At 43.0% G+C, this 20,568-nt stretch overlaps 1 protein-coding gene across 4 annotated transcripts in view; it reads left to right on the top strand.

Moving 5' to 3' along the window:
- IBTK (inhibitor of Bruton tyrosine kinase) overlaps positions 1–20,568 on the top strand; it is a 700,505-nt gene that overhangs the window by 456,911 nt on the left and 223,026 nt on the right. For all 4 annotated transcript variants that reach the window (XM_085611015.1, XM_085611017.1, XM_085611016.1 and 1 more), the window contains one exon: positions 11,302–11,429. In XM_085611015.1, the coding sequence (XP_085467141.1) occupies positions 11,302–11,429 (128 nt within the window). The remainder of the gene's footprint in view (positions 1–11,301; positions 11,430–20,568) is intronic.

Below are 20,568 nucleotides of genomic sequence, written 5' to 3'. Positions count from 1 at the left end.
CGCTTCAGCAAGTTGCCCAGTCAGTTCTAGGCCATAACACCCACGAGCCCGCAGTTGGGGTCAAGCAGTTATAGTCGGCCTACTGTACCGCGCCCTCACAAGGCCCCACCTGCCACACCCTTTTAGCGTGTCCTCATTGGAGTACAGCGCTTTGGGTGGAGGCAGGATCCAGTGATTCTTGCCAGGTTGGGAAGGCCATAAAATCAAACAGGAGAAGGGGAGAAGGGATACTACCAGCCATTTATAGTCACAACGCTGCATCTTCCAGCGACCCCGACCAGAGTGACATCCATCTTACGGCAATAAGTCCAAGCCCTTTTGGCCATCTCGTGCAGACATGCTCTCGAAGTGGGCCATGGTTGTTATTCCTGTTAACTACAATTGTCAAAGAAGGATGGAGTCCTTCGGCCAGTTTCAGTCTTGCACCCTCTCACTGCCTTCCTCTGCAAGGACAAATATAGAATGCTCACCCTGGCACTGTCCTTGTCCCTGGAGACTGGATGGTGGTGTTGAATCTGGCAATACCTGCGGTTCATGGTAGGACAGGAACATTTTCCCGTCCCCATCCTTAGCTGACAATGGTGACCGAAGCATCACTTCTGGGTTGGGGTGGCTACCTCAGAGAGGTGGAGGTCAGAGGTCTCCGGTGGAGTCCTGCATCTACACCAACCTTCTGGAGCTGAAGGCCTCCAGATTGTCATTGAATGCTTTCCAGTCATCAAGGGGAGGTTGGTACTGGTGCTTACAGACAATACCACTGCCATTTGGTATTGCAACAAACAGGGCGGGACGGGGTCACGGACCCTGTGCCAGGAGGCCCTGCGCCTCTGAAAATCGCTGGACCATCAAGACATTTCCTGGTAGCGATTCACCTGGTAGGCTCCTTGAGTGCCAGGTGGAACATACTCAGCCATCAGTTCCTTGCGGACCACAAATGGCAGTTGCACTCTGATGTAGTGCAGGTCTTTTCCATGAATGGGGAGATCTTGGCTCAATCTTTTCATCTCTGCTAAGAATGTGCAATATCTGCAGTTCTACATGTTGGAATTTCCAAAGTATCTCTTGTTTCGAGAAGTGTTCTGACTCCAGTGGAACTTGGCAGCCCTTTCCACCAATAGCTCTTCTGCACTTGTTTCTCAGAGTAGTGAGAGCAAGCTGTCGCAGGCTCCTAAGGGAGGTTGTGTTAGGGTACACAAGCTCAGAACTCAACAATCAACCAACAGACACAATACCTTTGATTTCCGCACTAATGCTTATATTTTAAGAAAAAGAAAGTACTTTTAATCACGCAGCTGTACAAAATAATACTAAGTTCAGTTTAAGGCAGAAGTCAGTTGCTCTGACACTCTGTCCAAACTGCACAGGAAGTAACAACACTGTATTTCCTATCATTCATCTGCACAGGAAGCATCATCATTGGATTTGCCATCATCCATCTACACAGGAAGGACCTACTTTTCAGTACTAAAATCTGACTAAACCCTGCATCGCCACCTGACATCACTCCAGCCATATCCCACCCAGCTGCAATATCGCCAGGCAAGACAGCACGCGCAAGCCTGGCAGCGGACTTGCCAACAAGAACACCATCAGCTGCACAAACTCCATGAACATCATCCTCCAACATGGAACACCTGTTGTTCAAACTCCACATCACAGCCGTTGCCCTAAGCAGCATTCTTATTTATAGACCACTGGGACACTGGGCCAATTTCACCAGCAGTATTGTGGACTTATTTGCACCACTCGCTCTCGATGCTAGCAATTACATCCTACTCTGAGAACTGACCTTTTGGTTATTCATATTCTAGACCCCAGTCTATTTGGTACATAGAGGAGCTCAGACTGATGAAATGTTACTAGAAACAACTGGAGCGCAAAAAAGAGAATGAGCCAGAACACTTTAGACAGGAACACTTTCACATCCACTCTGAGATGTTACCTCTAAATGATTCAGGCCACCAAAAGTTTTGCTCTGGCAGACCACGTCGATGCCAGCACCAACAGAAGCAAAGAATTTGTTGTCATCGTGCAGGATTTCCCCTCACTAGCAGCGCCTCCAACTCGATCGCCCACCCACAGGACCTCTGAAAGAATCTTTCTCAAGTCTTCAACAAAGAAATCACCACCATTTACAGCAACTTTACCTGCAACTCGACTCGACAGGCCTCGCCAAACACCTCTCAATCTTATACAGAGAGCCAATGCTAACCATATGGTTGTTCATCATCCCAGAGGAAACTATTGCCAGCATGAAGTCTATCCTTTCAGGTGCTCTATCAGACTCCTACCATGCCTACTCCAGAGGACTAAAACTCATCGCCATGTTTACACCCATTCTGAACGCCTCCACCTCTTCTGCGACCTTTCCAGATGCTTAGAAACACGCAACTGTCCTCTCATTGCTGAAGAAATCCTCTGCACACCCCTTAACGCTTTCCAACTACTAACCAATCTACTTGCTACCATTCCCAGCCAAGGTCTTAGAGAAAACTTTTAACAGACACCTCACCGAATAACTCAACCACCAGACACTTGAGACCACTCAGTGAGACCCAACCATAGCACACAAACTACCCTCATCATTACAATGGATAACATCCCCATGACTCTGGGCAGAGGAGGCACAGCTACCTTCATCCTCCTGGACCTTTCTAGAGCATTTGACATGGTCTTCCATCCCACCCTCACCCAACGCCTATACGACATTAGAATCCAAGGACACACACTCCGATGGATCAGCTCCTTCCTCACTTGAGGGACCCAGTCAGCCTGGCACTGTACTCCTTGGACACTTGCGACCTAAATGGCAGAGTTCCGCAAGGATCCTCCCTGAGCCCGATCCTCTTTAACACTACATGATCTCGCTAGCAAGCATCATTCGCTCTCACAACAGTCCTACACCGACGACTAGCAACTCATAGTGTCTTTTACAGACAAGACACCTGGTGCCTGGATCAAGTTCAATGCCTGCATGACTAAAATCTCCCACCAGATGAAGACCAACTGTCTGAAGCTGAAAACCGACAAGACCAAAATTGTGATCTTCGGGAATAGCACTTTGCCATGGGACTCCACTTAATGGCCAACAGAGCTAGAACCAATCCCCCCCCCCCCCCCCCACACCACTCATGCCAAAAAACAGCAAACTCGACACGACCACCAAAGTCAGCCCCGTCACAGCCTCATGCTTTTGTACCCTAAAGATGCGCCTGGAGATGCGGCTGGAGATTTTCAAATGGCTCCCAAACAGCTTCCGGAAAACCGTTATGCGTGCCCTTCTCACAAGCGAGCTGGACTGCGTGAACACCCTCTGCTCTATGCTGGGATCAACAAAAAACTCACCAGAATACTGCAGATCATTCAGAACACAGCCAGAATCACTCTCCACTTTCCAAGCTGCTCTCACATCTTGCAACACCTGAAAGATTCCCATACACAAACAAGCACAATCCAAACTCCTCACCCACACTTTCCGGGCACTAAATAACACTGGCCCAGCATACCTCAACAATTGCATCTGCTATTGCAAACTATCCAAACATCTTCTCTTGGCTGGACTCCTACTTGCACACATCCCATGCATACAGAAAACCCTTCTCGCTCCCAAAGCGTGGAACGGCCTTCCGCTGCACATTAGAGCCGCCTCCTCACTTCTTGAATTCCGTAGGAAGCCAAAGACTTAGTTTTCCAAGTAGTCCAACTAAGCTCTAGTTTTGACTAGACTCGCACCTCGTCAACGCCAGGATATTTTTGCGGGTGGCAATGCGCTCTACACATCTGCATGTCATAACTAGTCCTCCTGGTTTTATGGTATTCATTTTTTTGGCATATCCTTCTGTATTTATCCATATATCTTTTTTGCTAATTTTATCTGTATTTATCCATATTTATTTTGGGTTTAACCAATAAATATGCACTAATGCTTGAATGCCTACCAAGTTTCAATTCTGTGAACACCCGCAGAAGATAAATCAATGCTCTTATATGAAAATCTGCACATTTCAGTATCAACCTTGTGCATATCTCCTGCTGGTAAAGCCTCATTACCAAAATTATTTTATTTTTTAACCCTCTTACCTATCAATCCATACAGCAATCGGCCTGGCAGACATGGGAGACAGTATTTAGAATTACTGAAAAAGCAACCTGTTTTCCGTTTTTGTCCACATTTAAAATTAAATACAGACATGAAAATAAATGTTTTCTGTCTGTATTTATCTGTAAAAATCAGTAAAAACGGACAACAGGGAGCCCTAGTCGTAACATAACATGGTTACCCCTTAATGGCTGACCCCCATAGTAGTGATGACCAGGTCATAAGTGCACACAGTCTACTTTGTTTTTAAGTATCTTAGCCCTGGTGGTCTAGTGTATATGCAACTGATTGCGATGCTCTCTCTGAAGCAGATTTGGCACTTGGGATTCTTTCCTAAAGATGAGCAGTGGTGAGGGAGAGAAACCTCAGGAGCTGCAGTTTGAGCCATGCGTCGCTCTGTCTGAGTGCATAGCCACCCAATGCATCTTTGTAGTGCAGCAGCCCTTCTGTGTGGAGTGCATAGTCAGCCTTAGGTGGGCTTGTATCATCTCACAGCTGGTGCTCCTCTGAGAACCTGATGTAGTTGCAAAGCTGTTGCAGCCCCCTGGGCCAAACAGATATTTGTAGTCCAGGACAGGCCAAAATTATCATACCACTGCTTCAATCCCAGTCTGTCTGTGTTCGTGCAGCAGTTTCAGTCCCACATGGCCAATGTCATTGTTCGGCTGTTGCATCCACAGTTGAAGCAGTGAGGCCATTGCAGCAACCAAACGAGCTGAGGGAGTTGTTCCGCATTTGAAAGTCCAATCAAGCTGAACAAATGATTTCACAGAGCGGTTCCTGCTAGCAACCAAGTAGGAGACTCCGGGGGGGATCCTTCACAGCACATGTAGCTCCTAGCAGTCATATATATATATATATCGTCAAACAACACTGGGATATTCCCAAAAAACATCAATAATCATCAATAAACAATAAATCTTCTTGTTCTGTTAATTTTATTTGTCTTATGCAGTCGGAAAAAGACAATACCAATACGTGTTTTGCGATCCACTGTGCTTCTTCAGGGCTTATAGTTATCCTTTCGTCGCTTTATTATTTTGTCTGTTTATCCAAATAGTCATACTTCTCCTTGATTATTCAGTTTCCTCTCAAATAAAATATTGCCATATTATAATCTTTGAATTTCCATTATATATAATAACTCTCCTGCCCGGTGATCCATTCCACTTGCGCCCCTTGATACGGTCGCAACTCAGCTGGAAGCCTCCGGGTCAGTCTCGCATCAAATTTTGGAATATCAATAAAATTGTGCTTAGTATGAAGTATGTTGAAAGAAGAGATAGTCTATAATTTCAAGATTGTGTAGAGAATCCACTGGGGACCGCTACATGGAAAGAAACCAACCAGAAAGACAATGAGCTATCGGACTGACGGCAAGAGCAGTTGCATGCCGAGAGATTCTTTGATGACCCTTTGTATTTCATTCGCCTCACCCCCCCCCCCCCCCCCCCCCCATACACACACTTTCGGATTCTCCATAGTTTCTTGGAGCACAAACAATAGACAAGGATTAGTGGTTATGTGGGATGGACTACCATAGAGAATGCATTCAGACCTTCTGGAGACCCTGCCATTGTTTATATATGGGCCCCTCCAACAGGTTCTGAGAAGTTTGTAAAAGCATAGTGTCTCTCTTATACAACAATCATGTGTATGGCTAATGTGTAACTATTATGGTAATGAACGTTAGAGCATTAGCAAAGAAAAATAAATGAACATTAAACAAGAAAAGTTGTCTCAACATTATAGAAAAGGAGCTTTGTAAATCCGATGTTATATTGTGTTATAGTTGGGAATGTAGTTCAAATTGCCTTTCTCCTACGATACTTGCTCAGAGCATTGTCAGCCCACTTTCAGCAGCCCATGGCAGTGCTCATTTTATCCTTACAGAATTCCAATAAGATAATCTTTTTTTTGTACCATTCATTTCTTTAGCTGGCAAAATATTTTTTTAAATAATTTAACTGGATACAAATGTGTGAACTGGCAGCCTGTGCTTCCTGAGATGTGATCTAGAAATACACAAGGATGGAAATTGAATGAAAATGTTGTACTTAAAAACGAAATGGAGGTGATGCGTAATAATTTAGTAAACATATGTGAAAGCATAACCAATCTCCAAACAATGCCACGATAAAAAACAATAACAAGATGTTAATATTGCATTACTATGATAGCAAGGGCCAAGATCATGCGTCAGAGTCCCTTAACTACAGGTAAACACTAAAGTACTAACTACTTGAGTGTTAAAATATTTTCCGATTTGTGTCCCTTGGACGTGCTTTTGTCCCTTCTGGCTCCTTACTCTGATGCTCTGCCCCAATGGTGTACAGATGCTGCGCACACCACTCCATCTCTCATCTTTTGAAGTGGAGCCTGCAGGCAGCGAACACTTTGCATGTTGTTTAGGAGCCATGTTGTGGGCATTTCTATTAGCCCCAATCTCGCATCCACTGTGTGGGTTCAAGTAACCTTGATAGTTGCACTCTTTGGGGGTTCCGTTGGGTGGTATCCTTACTGGTGGGGTGGAGGTGGCATAATGTGGTGGTGGTTGTAGGAATAAGCCTAGCTTGCCTTAGCTCATAACACCAAACTTTGGGAGCCATTTGAAAATTAATAGGGAAAGGTGGCGGTGAGGTGGTGCCATAACTCTTAATTTCTTAAGCTGGCCCTTAGATCTTATCGTCTCATTTCGAATAGTGGACCTATGATGATAACCTTTTGTCTGTTTATTCATATATAACAAGACATTCTTCAGTTACTTTGATAACAAATGTGTTTTTAGAAGTTGTAGTTAGTCTTGCTCGATATTTAAATGTGGTTTATAAATATCTTGTTTTTATTGTATATATGAACTTCATGCCCCAATACACATTTATTTGATCTGAACTGTTGTTTCTCTTGCTCATTTCTAAGGAATTTGATTTGAGCAGCTGTTTCCACTGGTTGCAGAGATTAATTATGATTAAGTAATTGATCTCAAACAAGTAACTGATCAAGAGGTGCGTCTAGCCTGTGAAGCACTCTGTACTAACTGACACAGTACTTTAGGGAAGTTACAAAAGTTACACCGGCTCACAGAACAACAATCAAGCTTGATCAATGCAAAGGCCCACAATTTTGTATGAGTGGGTGGGGATGCAGATAAGCTGACTTGCAAACTCCAAGAGAGTATAGAGAGTGGTTCCAAGTGGCGTTTTTACTCACTAATCTCTCAAAAGGGCAACTTTATCCTCTATTTTAGGACTCACAGAAACCTAAATGTTTGGTGCAGAATCTAGCAATTCCTGTGTGAATTGCTGCGTCCTTCTATGACCCTGCAAATCCAGTAAAATAATTGGGACATTGAGGAGAGGATGTTTAGGAAAAAAATGTTGCCTTTTAACTAGCTTCTAATTTTATTCCTTTCCTGGATGATTGATTACATGCTGAAGTGTGGGTTCCCCTGAAATTTTTCCACCTGCCCTCATTGCTCTGAAAGTGAAAAGAAATTGATCTTCAGGAGTGTAGTACAGGTATAAAAACCCTTCTTAGTTTAAATGCACATCACAGGAAAATATGATTCTTATCGGTGAAAGAAAATATACCATTGGCAGGGCCACTGTAATTATGTGGTTTTGTGGCCATAGTGTTTTCTTCATAGTTATGGATTTTAGTTTTGCCGCATAATCCATCATCTGCTACACAATCTACAGATTTTAACCAAAATAATCTGTGCTGGTATCTCAAATTTATCAAAAGTTACTGAAAACGCAAGAACACTAGTTGCTGCACAGTAGAAGACCCTTTACAAAGGTTGACTGGTCATCTCTCTGTTGCTTATTGCTGTATTTGTGTGTCAGACTGGTACTAATAAGGTGAAACCTTCGCACAGATAGTGTTAACGTGTCAAACTGGCAAAATATATACTATCACAAAATGTCACATAATTTGGCTTTTCTTACTGCATAATTTAGTTGAAACTCCTGTGCCTCATAATTCCAGTGGCCCTCACTGCTAGCTTTGAATTACTGTCAGCTGAAGACATAGTTGAAACACACAAAGATGGCTGAAAAATGAATAACTAAACACTTAGACAGACAAATTTGGCAAAGTAAAGTATTGAACCACCTGCTGGGTGCGAAAGTGCACTTCATTTTAGATTCATGTACTCCTGTGAGCGGCGAAAATGCTGTAATTCCCACTGCTTGAGAGCCAATCACTGAAGTGGGCTGGCACATTCCTTCATGGTGTATGCTGGGGTGCATGGAAAGCAAAATGTTAATGACAGTATAACAGACCAGTGGATACAGATGGCTAAGACAAAGCCCCTCTCTGAATGTGTATATAGTTATGTATTTTTTATTTATGTTTTCTTTTATTTAGCAAGGCTGGCGAGACAGGTAAAGCTGTCTCTAAGTTAGACCTCATGTAACATGGCATGGGAGATGAAATATAGACGGATTCCTTTGTGCCTAGTGATACTCTTCTTGCCAACTCTAGCACAGGTATAAGAGTTCAGCTTACTCAAGTAACTGAGCCATCCATTCTTATCTTTAATCCATTAATTATCCTGCTTTATTTGCCACTAGTTATTTAATTTGTATGTTTCCTTGTGCTTCAACTATGAATGAATGTCTTTATTGTTTAAATTATATTCAAATATTCATCACAATAATAAATACCCTCATATCACAAATATATATTTACAAAATATTCCATAAAATCTATATTTCATTGACACTTCCTTAGGATGATAATAAACATCATCTAAAAATTTGGTAATTATTCAATAAATTGGCAATCATTTGTAGAAAACCAACAGGCAACCGCCTCGTTGACAGATCTGCAATTAATAAAATTAGATGCATTTTCAGGTATCTCTTCCTCATATCTAATAAACTAGAACACAACTTAAATGCTCAATGGACTCCTCTTTATAATTACATGGACGACAGGTCTTTGAGGTTAAACAGTTAGTGTTCCAAGACCCCTCAATTTGAGCTATCAGTATCAACAAAAAACTAATTATGTTGTATTTTAGTTTGCATCTTGAGTTAAGATTAGATGCTAAATATTCTTCATTTACACTTGAGTACGACTTCATTGTATAATGAGCATGTCTATATTTCTGAAATGGTAATAAGTCTGTGGCTCTTGAACTCCTCCAGAGGGTTTGTCTTTCACTCCGGACAGGGCAATTTTATAAGCTCTACAGATAACCGTAGATTGTTTTCCATGACTGCTCTATTAACAGATGCCAAATTCAGCCCAAGAGGTAAGTCTTGATGATTTGTTACCATACTGTAAATCAAAAATCTCAATCAGTCTTTGTTTGCCATTAATTTGACATTGCTGATGAGTAACAAGAACAGTTAGTCGAGTCAAAGATAGTTCCAGTCACATTTTACAATGAGGAATTGACGAATGAAGATTCAATAGGGATCTGAGCTCCTTTATATACATTTTATTCAGATCGTTAATGGATTTCTCAGAGAGTACTATTGCCCCATACAGTAAGGTAGATACTAGTTTTGTTTCCAACTCCTTTAGGGATAGACAGTACCCTCAAACTCTCTTGTAAAGTTTTTGACTGAAAGTGAGACTGTGCAGTCCTTAGCTTTTAAATTGGAAAGATGACTTCACCATCTTAATGTATTTTTGACAGTAAAGGCCAAATAGTAGTATATTGGTACTTCTTCCTGAAGTTCGGCGTCCATTTTTAATTTGACATGATTCCGATATTTGCCAAAGATCATAACCTTTATTTTACTGAGATTGACTTAAGTCAATTTCTAAGTAAAAGTTTTGTAGATTCCATAGTAGTAATTGAAGTTCAGAGCTAGACAATGGAAGTAAAATGATATCGTCAGCATATGCCAAGTAACTTTGTGGTTTACCTCTTAATTTGCCACTGGAGAATTCAACAAATTTGGATAAATCCACAAGAAGTGGCGCTAAAATTTACAGCCCTGTTTTAGTCGATTGGCTGTGATATTTTTGGTGACAAGACTTTTTTTTCAACTTTAACTGTAGCCAAGTTTTGTCATGCAGAGATATTAAAAAAATTAATAATAGTGGAACTAATCCCATAATTGGACAAAATCCCCCAGATTTTTTGTCGATTGACTTTGTCAAACACCGACGAATGGACAATGTCACGTGTATAAATTTAGGCTGCTTTTCGAGGTTTTGTTGGGCAGTAGTTTTAGTGCAGTGATATAATCAACAGTCGAGCAGCCTTCTTTAAATCCAGATTTCTTCATAGGAGCTAGATTAAAGTCAGAGGCCTGTTGTAATAAGCTAATCTTGTTTAGAGTTTTCCTTCAAAATATAGCAAAGCAATTAGACAATAACTACTTGGCTTCTGATTTGAACCCTTTTTGTACAGGGTGTGTATAATAGCCCCTCTTCATAAGGGAGGGAAGTTTAACGATTCCAAGACCTTAGTAAAACGATTGTAAAGGAATTCCCTCACAAAGCAGATGGTGAGCTTTGATCATGTCTATAGGCACCCCGTTTGGGCGCCCACCTTTCGAGGGGTTAAGATTGTTTTTATTAACACCTATTTCCTCTTTAGAAATCCAAAAGTTGGTATTATAATAACTTGGTAGCTCAAAAAGGTGGAGCTACAACATGCATATAGATTATCTACATGCATTTTCCATTTCTCATAAAGTATGTGGAAATAGTTTGCTGGTTTAAAGACTCGGTACCCCAACCAAGGATCAAATTAGTCTCATGTTGCTGATTTTAATACACTGAAGCATTTTTGTCCAGGCCAGATACTGAGATCGTCTACAGATTTCCTCAACTGGAAGTGCTTCACCTATGATGCCCTCTTCAAATGAAGAAATATCAGTGGCTGAAGACCAGCGACCTCAAACATTTATCTTTTGCAAGGTGGAAAATGTACATCTAAAAAGTGTATGTAATGATTGATGTAATGGCCTATGGAGGGCTACATGTATTTTTACTTGGTTGTGTAGTCAGTCACTAATTTGTATATTCTGCTACAGTTCATAGAAATTCCCCAAATTAAGCTTGACAGCACCCAGACTAGTATTAACGAATTTCAAAGGATCATTTATAGGCTGCGGGATGTGAAAACAAATCGACTGTGCACAAGCCACAATGTCATAAGGACAAAATAAAGCAAGCTTGTTCATCAGAATACATCTCTGGTAGAAACTAACACACTGCACTGTTTGCAAATGTAGATTCCAGCAATGGAAAGGAGGATTATTACACCATATATTGATGGACCAGACATTGGATACTTGAACACTGAAGCTACGGAGAACTTTGTCTTTCTAAAAGAAGAAGAAATTACAGATCAAACTTCTCAGTGAGTTGAAGTCCTTTTCTTTGTTTGTCACATAACATTTATTCCTATTATATATTTATTTACTACATTAAATATTGTAGACTTTTCTTCTTTAAGTACAGTCAGAAATGCACTGCCAGAAAGACAGATGCATTGATGGAAAATCAGGTAAAGATAACTAGAATGTAAAATTTTTTAAAAAGCATCTAGGAGCTGCTGACTTCTAATTGCACTTTCAAAGTAGCAAGGACAGATGTATGAAAATTCCTTAAAAGCTATTGTAAACCCACTGTCCTAGTAAGAACTCACTGAAGCTGCCAATATGATCATGGTCAGCTATAGATTGTACCATAACATTGCCGCCTTGTTGCCACAAAAAAGTCCAGGAGAAGTAAAAGTCTGTACTAAACCTGTTGGAAGGTGTTAAAAATGACGTGTGGCAGGTTTTTCATCAGTTTTGTTTCCAAAACATGGAAATGTCATCCAAATCTCCCTCTCGCAGGAACGTATCCCTGCCAAACACTGACCCTCAGTTTTGTTCTTCTGTGTCTTCAGAGCGTGGCGTCCTAGATGAGGATAGGTTTCTTTTGGCTTCAGGGTGCCCAAAACAATAAACTAGGTGCTGATCCCCAACGTTGTTCCTCTAGGAATCCTGAGTGGGAGGTCATCATATCCACATGCAGTAAACTGGTGTAGTGCATTTAGGAAATTTGGAAAGTAATTGAGTGAAATGACTGTCTGTGGCTCACATCTTTTTATTGAGGTTTCAAAACAAAAAGCACCACCTACAACCAACCGGCCGGTGGAAATGACTGTTTAGAGTACCAGTCTGTTGGTCACAAGTATCGTCCGTGGTCTGAACTGAAACTTAATACAACCATATGTTTAACTACTAGAGATCATTAGGTTTCTATTTCTAGGTGTCTAAGCACCCCTGCACTGATTTGTTGGCTCCTTAGTGTTGGGGCTATTGAAAATCTATGGATTTGAGCAGGAATCCACATAATAGACACCAGGGAATGTTTTTGATGCGAGAAAGCCGTTGACTGCAATATTTTGGCCCTGAACTTGCCAGCTCACAGGAGAATCTGCCAACCCTTGACTGAAAACCAGTTACACAGTGAATTCAGGGTTATGTTTCTTGTGTGAATTCTAACCAATTTTATTACTGCGAGTTTCCTGCAAATGTCAACTTATGGCATTAGTAGGTTACAATTTCATCACTTTTCTGTGACAGAAACTACCATAACTTTACACAAATGGCCAAAGTCCTACAATCTAAAATTTACACAATTCTGACTCCACTGGGTGGCCTATTGCATGGGCATGAGGTGACCAAACGTGTGAAGACTACAGTGACAGTATATTGACTTCACATGGTAACAGATTTGGCCTACAAAGCCGATGCATGCCTGCTACACAAACGGACTGTCAGCTATAGTACAATTTTATTTGTGAGGATGTGACTTCAGTGCACAAATTCACAGGTGGAAACATTGTGACTCATAGCTCTTTTTTTCTTCAATTCTCTGCCTGTGCAAGGAGCAAGACCCAGTTTGGATTTGGTTCCTTGTTTAACAGAACCACACAGTTTAGGTACGTTTTGGATTTTTTATGAGGCTAAGAAAAATGCCAAACATTTCAAACCACATCTGGCTCCCTGCTGGGGTACAAGTATGTTTGTGTGCCCTAGATAGAGCCCTGGTGCCATTTCGGATTTTGTCTTAGGACAAGAAACAAACCCAAACAGTGTCTGCCTCTGCGCTATGAAACACACACATAGCCTCTTCGTTTCAAAAGGTTTCTTTTTAATTAGAGAAGCATTGTGAAGCAAAGGAGGTGTGTAAAATTAAAACCGGACGTAGTAATTGGAACTGGATGTAATAGGAACAACCCTTGTCCCGCCCTTGCTGTTGCCCATCTCTTGGTTCAATTCTTTTGTTGGTGGCATGTTAGGATAGGTGGGAGAGAAGGTAAAATGAGTTGGGGTGATCCAAAGGTGTGGTGCAGGCAGAGCAATGTGGCAGGGCGTCGCTGGCAGGGGAAGGGACCTCCTTGACAACCTGTTGTTAGCGAACCCGACGCCATTATTTGGCCTTATATTTCCTTTGACTTCGCGAATTGACCAGTGCCCCTAACCCGCGCTTGCCTTGTGTTGTTATATTTGCATTTCTCCTGTGTCTGCTTTCCCGACAGGGCTAGTTTCTGAGCTTCGAGCCATAGACTGTAGTGCGCCTGCACACTGGACACTCTTCCGCCAGGACTCGGGGTAACTTCTCTCGCTAGGATGAAGTGTTCAAACTGGTTTTTCGGTGCTGCTGGTCAGACCCGTCCTGCTGCTAGAGCTCCAGAGGCTGTGGTATCCTTCGCACTGGCGACCCCCAGGGCCTGTCACACTGCCATTCCTGGGAAACATTCTCCAACTGAACCTGACTGACCCTCAGAAGGCCTTTGCAAAGTCTCATCGAAAATATGAACCTGTACAGAAAGGACTGCTTATCCTCTCCGAGGATATATTTAGTTTTAATCGGCTGTATATTGAGCGTATGGCAAATCGTACCCAGCGATCCAAGTTGGAGCTACCCATTACTCTTGGGTAGGTTAATGAGGCTGTTAGCTCTTTGGCCAGAGGCAAAGCGTCTGGTCCTGATCAGATACGTTTCACATTTTTTGTAACTTTGTTTCTTAGCAGTTTTCCCCAGCTTTGAGGGACTTGTTTAACAATGTTGATTTGCTGGATAGGGTTCCTGAGTAGTAGAGGGAGACAAACATTGTTATCTTCCCTAAGAAGGGAAAAGACCTCACACTCTGGCTCCTACCGCCCTAAGTCATTAATAAATACTGATTCAAAGATTTACACATGCATCCTCTCTAATCGGATGTCTGGTAGGTTTGGTTGATTCAAAATAGCATGGGTTTATACCAGGGCAGAACTCAACATCTTGTGTCAATACTGTTTTCACAGCTTTGGAGGCAGCGTCAGTCAGGGGCGAGTCAATCAATATGATATGTTTGGCCTCAGAGAAGGCCTTTGATAGGGTATCCTGGCCCTTCCTTTGGGGGGTCATGGAGACCGTAGGCTTTGGACCAGTTTTTATCCTAAGAGTTAGACGTCTCTACTCTGGTCTCAAGGCTAGGTTATGTAGTGGGGGGGGGACAATCAGATCTCATTTCTATTCTCCGCGGGACAAGGCAGGGGTGTTCCCTCTCCCCTCAGTTATTCGCTCATTACATTGAATCATTTATTCAGTCCCTTAAACGGATGTCTGAGATACAACCCCTTAGACTATTTAATTTTGAGGTGAGGAATGTAGCCCATGCAGACGACATTGCAGTTTTTACCCCGCCCTGGCTTGTGTTCTTCATGCTCTTCTAGAGGCGGCCCAGTCATGTGGAGAAGTTGGCAGCTACAAGTTGAACCAGGAGAAGACTCAGGTCTTATTTAACGCTGTCCTTGCAGATCAGGACAGGAGATGGGTACAGTCTTTGGTATATCTTGGGGTTACCCTAGCTCTCAACACTCTGGCGATCATAGAAAATAACTATGGTAAGCTGTTTCAACATTCAGCGGAGGTGTTTCTTAAATGGAATCATTTGCATCTGGGGCTTATTGGCCATTGTAGTCTTATTAAAATGATTATTCTTCTGTTGTATCTTTACTTTTTTTGCTGTATCCCAGTTTTTTTTTTACAGCTGGCTTTTCTTATGAAAATTGAGGCATTATGGCATAAGTTTATCTGGTCATACCGGAAGCCGTGTTGTAAAATGCAATTTTTGCAGCAGTCAAGGGAAGAGGGAGGGGTCTTACTCCCGGTCCTCAGGCTTCATTATTTGCCATCCATCTTTTCTCAACTGCGGTGAGTACTGGCGTGGGGGCATTGGCAATTAGGTCTTCTGTTTAGCTAATTCCTCCCATTGGGTGAATCGGTCACCCACGACACGGGCATAGTGGATACAATATTTTAAACCTACACGGTTTAAGGCATTAAAAGTCTTTCATTTTATTTGGGGTTCCTTCAAGAGAATATTTCCTGGCGTCACCCCTTTGCATAAGCTCACATATTTGGGCCATAATCCCAGTTTTCCTGACTGTATCCAGGAGGGGTTCATGGCTGCCTTGGCAAAAGTCAATCTCCTGACGTTAGTCAACTATTCGATGGCTCGTGCTTTTTCTTCATTTGGTCATTTACAGCAAAGGGTCCCTCTCCCTGCAACAGTCTTTTTTAGATATGCAAATAGGCCATTTTCTTTTTAGTCTTAAAGAAGATGATTTGAGTTGTGTGGACAGTTCTTGTTTCAATCTTATTAGGAACGCTTGGCTCAAGAGAAATATTGGGCTGATCTATAAATTAGTTTATCGTTCATCTAATCATCAGAGTGAGGACGTGTTTCTAGAGAGGGCTCATAAGTGCAGTAGTTGGCTCAACAGGGAAGTTACACAAGCGGATTTAAGGTATAGCAATATGTTTCATTCCGCTTTGAATGAATCTGGTATTAAAGTTCATCATCTCAAATGTATTAATGGCTTGTATTGCACTCCTCACTGTCTTTATACTATGAAGCTCCAGCCGTATAGTCACTGTTTTCGCTGTGGACTCACTAGGGCGGACGCTGTTAATGTCTTTGCGTCTTGTCCAGCATTAAATCTCTTTTGGGAATTTGTCTTCGCCAAATTAGGGTTTATGTGTAAGGTAAGGATCATTGTTGACCCCAAGTTGATTATGTTTGGACATTCACCATTACTTTAGCTAGACAGGTGCTGGCAAGATTTGGATTTGGTGGTGGGAATTTTGAATATAAGCCGGCTGAAAATGGTGCTAATTGAAAATGATCCTTTGAGGAAATGATTAGCAGGATCTGGGATCCAGGTTGTGGGTGGTTGACTCAGCGTGCTGCTCCACAGGACTGGTCTGCCCGAACCGTATAATCTTAGTGTCTCCACGTTGCTATCCTCCTCCCATGTACTCATTATTCATTATTTATGATTTTTTTTCTTTTCTTTTCTTTCGGCTTGCCAATTTTAGAAAATATGTCGGTTTGGACTTGGAAATGTTTGTTTCTGCTTGGATTGCCTACTTTCTCCCCCCGCCCTTTTCTTTCTCATATTTCACTCATATTCTTGTATTTATTTAAAACAACCCAAACTTTAGCCTGCGAGGTGGAAGTACTACCTCTCCTACTACCCCTAGAGACCACCATAGCTCAGATTTCTGCTGCTTGTGTGGGAGGGAGTCCCTGCGAAGAACTCTATTCTAACCTTTTTTTATTGACCTTATTACTGATACTTTCAGATCTACCTTGGAACTTGACTAGCCCATCTCCATCTTTCTGTGATCTCTGAGTTGTTTTGGGGGTAAATATCTGGGAATTTTAAAATGTTCTGCATCAGGGAGACCTACCCTAGGGGTGGGCGGAATTTGCGAAATTCACTTTTGCAAATTATCGCGAAAATGTTAAAAATCTCCGCAAATACGCGGAAATATCGCGAAGATGCAGAAGTTTTTTTCCCGCCCGTTCGTGGTATTTTCTGCGTGGTCGCGGCTCGCCAACTTACCCATGCGGTTGCTCGCTGGCGCGGCCATCTTGTTTTCACTTGTCTCGCGGTGCATGATCGCTAGAAGAAAGACGTGATCGCGCGACGCATGACGTTACTGCGGGCGCAAACTGTCGCGAGACAGCGCAAATGGCTACCAACAATCCAACATCTCGTGGAGAACGCGACCGGATCGGGAAAACTTGTCGGCGAACGCGGGGATTCAGGTAAGGCGATCGCGCGCACGCGAGAATGTATTATTTTTCAGCGCGAGCAAGAAACAAATTATCGCTAAGCTGCGGAATGCGGAAATTTTGACATTTTCGCGCTTACCGCGGAACGCGAAAATGCCAAATTATCGCAATTTCCGCGAACGGAACGGAATTTTGGCCCAGGCCTAACCTACCCCCGGTCACCAATTTCATCATGACTGGGAGAGAGAAAAACTAATCTTTTCAAATCCTTCTATAACTATGGTCTGAAGAACCTCTACACTGATGACCCACATAACAAATGTATTTACGGCCTTTATCCAGCACAAAAGCCTTCGCACTGTGACATTTATCAAATGTTTCCTTTGAGGACCAAAGGAGGTTTGCCCTATTTGTCCCGGAAAATAAATGAATACCCTCTTAAGGGGGATGCTTATGTGTCCTCCATGAAGATTGCACAAAAGCAGAAATGTGTAGATTTCCCATACCTGGAGTTACATCCGAAAACTCCTACAGCCACCTCCTCACAAAAAAAGACTAAAATGCCTTCTGTAAAATGCTCCAAGCAGGATGAATACCAGTCTTGTGCAGACATCAGTGCAAAGAGCCAGCTCCATGGATTTTCTCACTGATCTTCAGCCTCTGCCGGTGACCTCCATGTCATCACCGTGAAAGGTGAAGAAAACAAAACACCACTGTCCATGAGTAGACACTCTTAAATGATGATAACATCCTTGTCATTGAGATCAATTTCGACAGCCTAACCTTCTTTGACGGCAACAGCACCTTTGACGTAGAGACCATTGTCAAAAGCATCTCTGACGATGTCTCTACTCCAGACGTTGATCCTATTGATGGCTCTTTTTTGCACCCCAGTCGCTTTCTCACCAATTCAAGTGATATCTAGCCTTCCCACTATGATTCTTGATTGTGAATTAGAAAGGGGCATTAGTGACTAGAACGTTTCTGAAGCTCCTTATAGTCTTATGTAGTTTGATGTACATTACTTCCTGAAGTTTGAGGGCGATGTCTTAAACAGTAGATAGGTTTACCAGAACTATGACTTCCAGCCACAGATGTTTGTAGCAGGTCATCTCAGCCCTATGAATCTTGTCGTGCCTACACACATTCTGAGGTGTTGCAGGTGTCTGTTTAGTTTCTCACAACATTACAACGGATGATGGACACCTTTCAAAGAAGTTCCTCAGCAGCCTGCTAGAATGTGCCCTCTTCCTCCACCATTGTCTCGGTCACCCCCTCTACAACTACCACCACCTCAACCTTCTTCTCCTCTGGTGGTCCAACCTCCAAAGACAGTCACATCAACACTGCTCACATCCCCTTGTAAGGTTATGGGAGACGAGGATTCTTCAGATTACTCTGAATTAGAAGGTGACTGCCAGATGACAAAGTTAATTATGAATGGGTTGTTTATATTTTACCAGAAGAAGTTGATAAATCGTCCATCCAACCAGATTCACAACCTGATTGTTAGACTTGGGGGTCTCTAGTTGGCACAGGTAGGCACTTGAGACAAGTAGGGACCCTCTCCTCTAGTCAGGGTAAGGGGGTACACTCCTAAAATAACCCCTGCTCACCCCCTTGGTAGCTTGGCACGAGCAGACAGGCTTATCTCAGAGGCAGTATGTAAAGCATTTGTGAACACGTACAGTAACCAAGTGGCAACACTTCAAATGGACACTACACAGGTTTTATATAATAAGTATTCTTTATATAGATTTACCACAAGACCATTAAACGACAAAAGCACACAATACTGTTACTTTAGATGGTAGAATTTTGCTTAGTTCTCTTAAGTTCCTAAATGCGACACTTTAAGTCAATGTACCTTTTAGATGCGACACGCAGGGCAACGAAAGTGTTGCAACGATGTTGATGTGATGAAGTTTTTGGTGCAAAGAAATAAAGGCGTGAAGATCTTCCAGATGCGGCACGCTTCTCCGATGTTGCGAGAAGACTCGATGCGTCAGCTGCAGCGGCGACACCCTTTACGCGATGCGAAGACAGCGGCCTTGGCAGCGACACTCTTCTCCGACGTTTGCGAGACGCTTCCGCTCGATGCGATGTTGCAGCGGCGACACCCCTTTACGCGATGCGACAACAGCAGCTCCAACGGCGGCACGCTTCTTCGTGGATGCGAGGCGCTTTTCTTGATGCGGTGCAAAGCGGCAACTGCGATGGCGACACGCTTCTTCGGCGTTTCAAGACACTTCCTGGATGATGCGAGATGCTTCCGCTCGATGCGATGCTGCAGCGGCGACACACTTTGCGAGATGCGACGACAACAGCTCCGACGGCGGCACGCTTCTCCTTCTTGAGTCGCGCTTCCAGCTCCTTGCGACACGCAGTCCCTCAGAAGGCCCAACAACAGCAGCAGGCACTTCCAAAGAGCTCTGGGGAGCTGGGGGGTGAAGTCTGTTGTTCCTGAGACTTCAGCAGGAGGCAAGCTCTATTCCAAGCCATTGGAGATCCTTCACAAGTTGAGCAAAAGTACACACAAAGTTCCTTTCTCCTCTCTTTGGCAGTAAGGCAACCACTGCAGGCCAATCTTCCAGGTTCAGGGATAGTTTCCTCCTCAGCTTCTTCTGGTTCCTCCCTCAGCAGAGGTTCTTTTTGTTTTCCCAAAGTGCTCTAAATTCTTGGCATCAGGGTCCCAATATTTATACCCAGAAATCCTTTGTCCTCTGAAGGCAGAGGGGCCTTTGCCCAGTCCAAACCAGTTCCTGAGCACTCTGTTTACCAGCCCTCTCCTTTCCTTTCACAGTGCAGGGCAGAAACAATAGACGCCCCACGGGAGGTGGAGCCAGCATTGTGGAAGGCAAGTACAGCACTGGAGCACTTTGTTGACAGGATTCCATCTCTCCATTTAGTGTGCAGAGCAGAGACATCAGCCGCTTCCCAGGAGGTGGAGCCAGCATTGTGGAAGGCAGGCACAGCCCTATTCAGGTACCAGGTGCAACTCCTCCCACCCATCTGGATGCAGATCTCTCTATTAACCACTGGGACACCTCACCCTGTCTCCTGGAATTCCCCAGCCCTGTCACTCAAACTCCAGACAAAGGAATACTGACAGCCTAGCAGAGGCAGGTTTGAATGGTTAGACAAGAAAATGCCTACTTTCTAAAAGTGGCATTTTCAAACACAGAAACGTAAAACCAACTTTACTAAAAGATGTATTTTATCATCCTGAGTTCAGGCATACTAAATTAGAATTTCTACCATGTTCTCTGAGTCAGTTAGTATTATAAAATGTAATAACCAAACTGCCCATTCTGGCCTATGGAGAACAGATAGCCTTGCAATAGTGAAAAACGAAAATGGCTGTAATTCACTATTCGAACATGCCACACACACCAGGGCATGTCCTACCTTATCCTTACAATGCACCCTGCCC

Source organism: Triturus cristatus, chromosome 6, assembly GCF_964204655.1.
Source record: "Triturus cristatus chromosome 6, aTriCri1.1, whole genome shotgun sequence".
Taxonomy (NCBI): Eukaryota; Metazoa; Chordata; class Amphibia; order Caudata; family Salamandridae; genus Triturus; species Triturus cristatus.
Note: the sequence above shows the minus strand (reverse complement) of the source record. Positions and strands in the feature narration are given on the sequence as shown.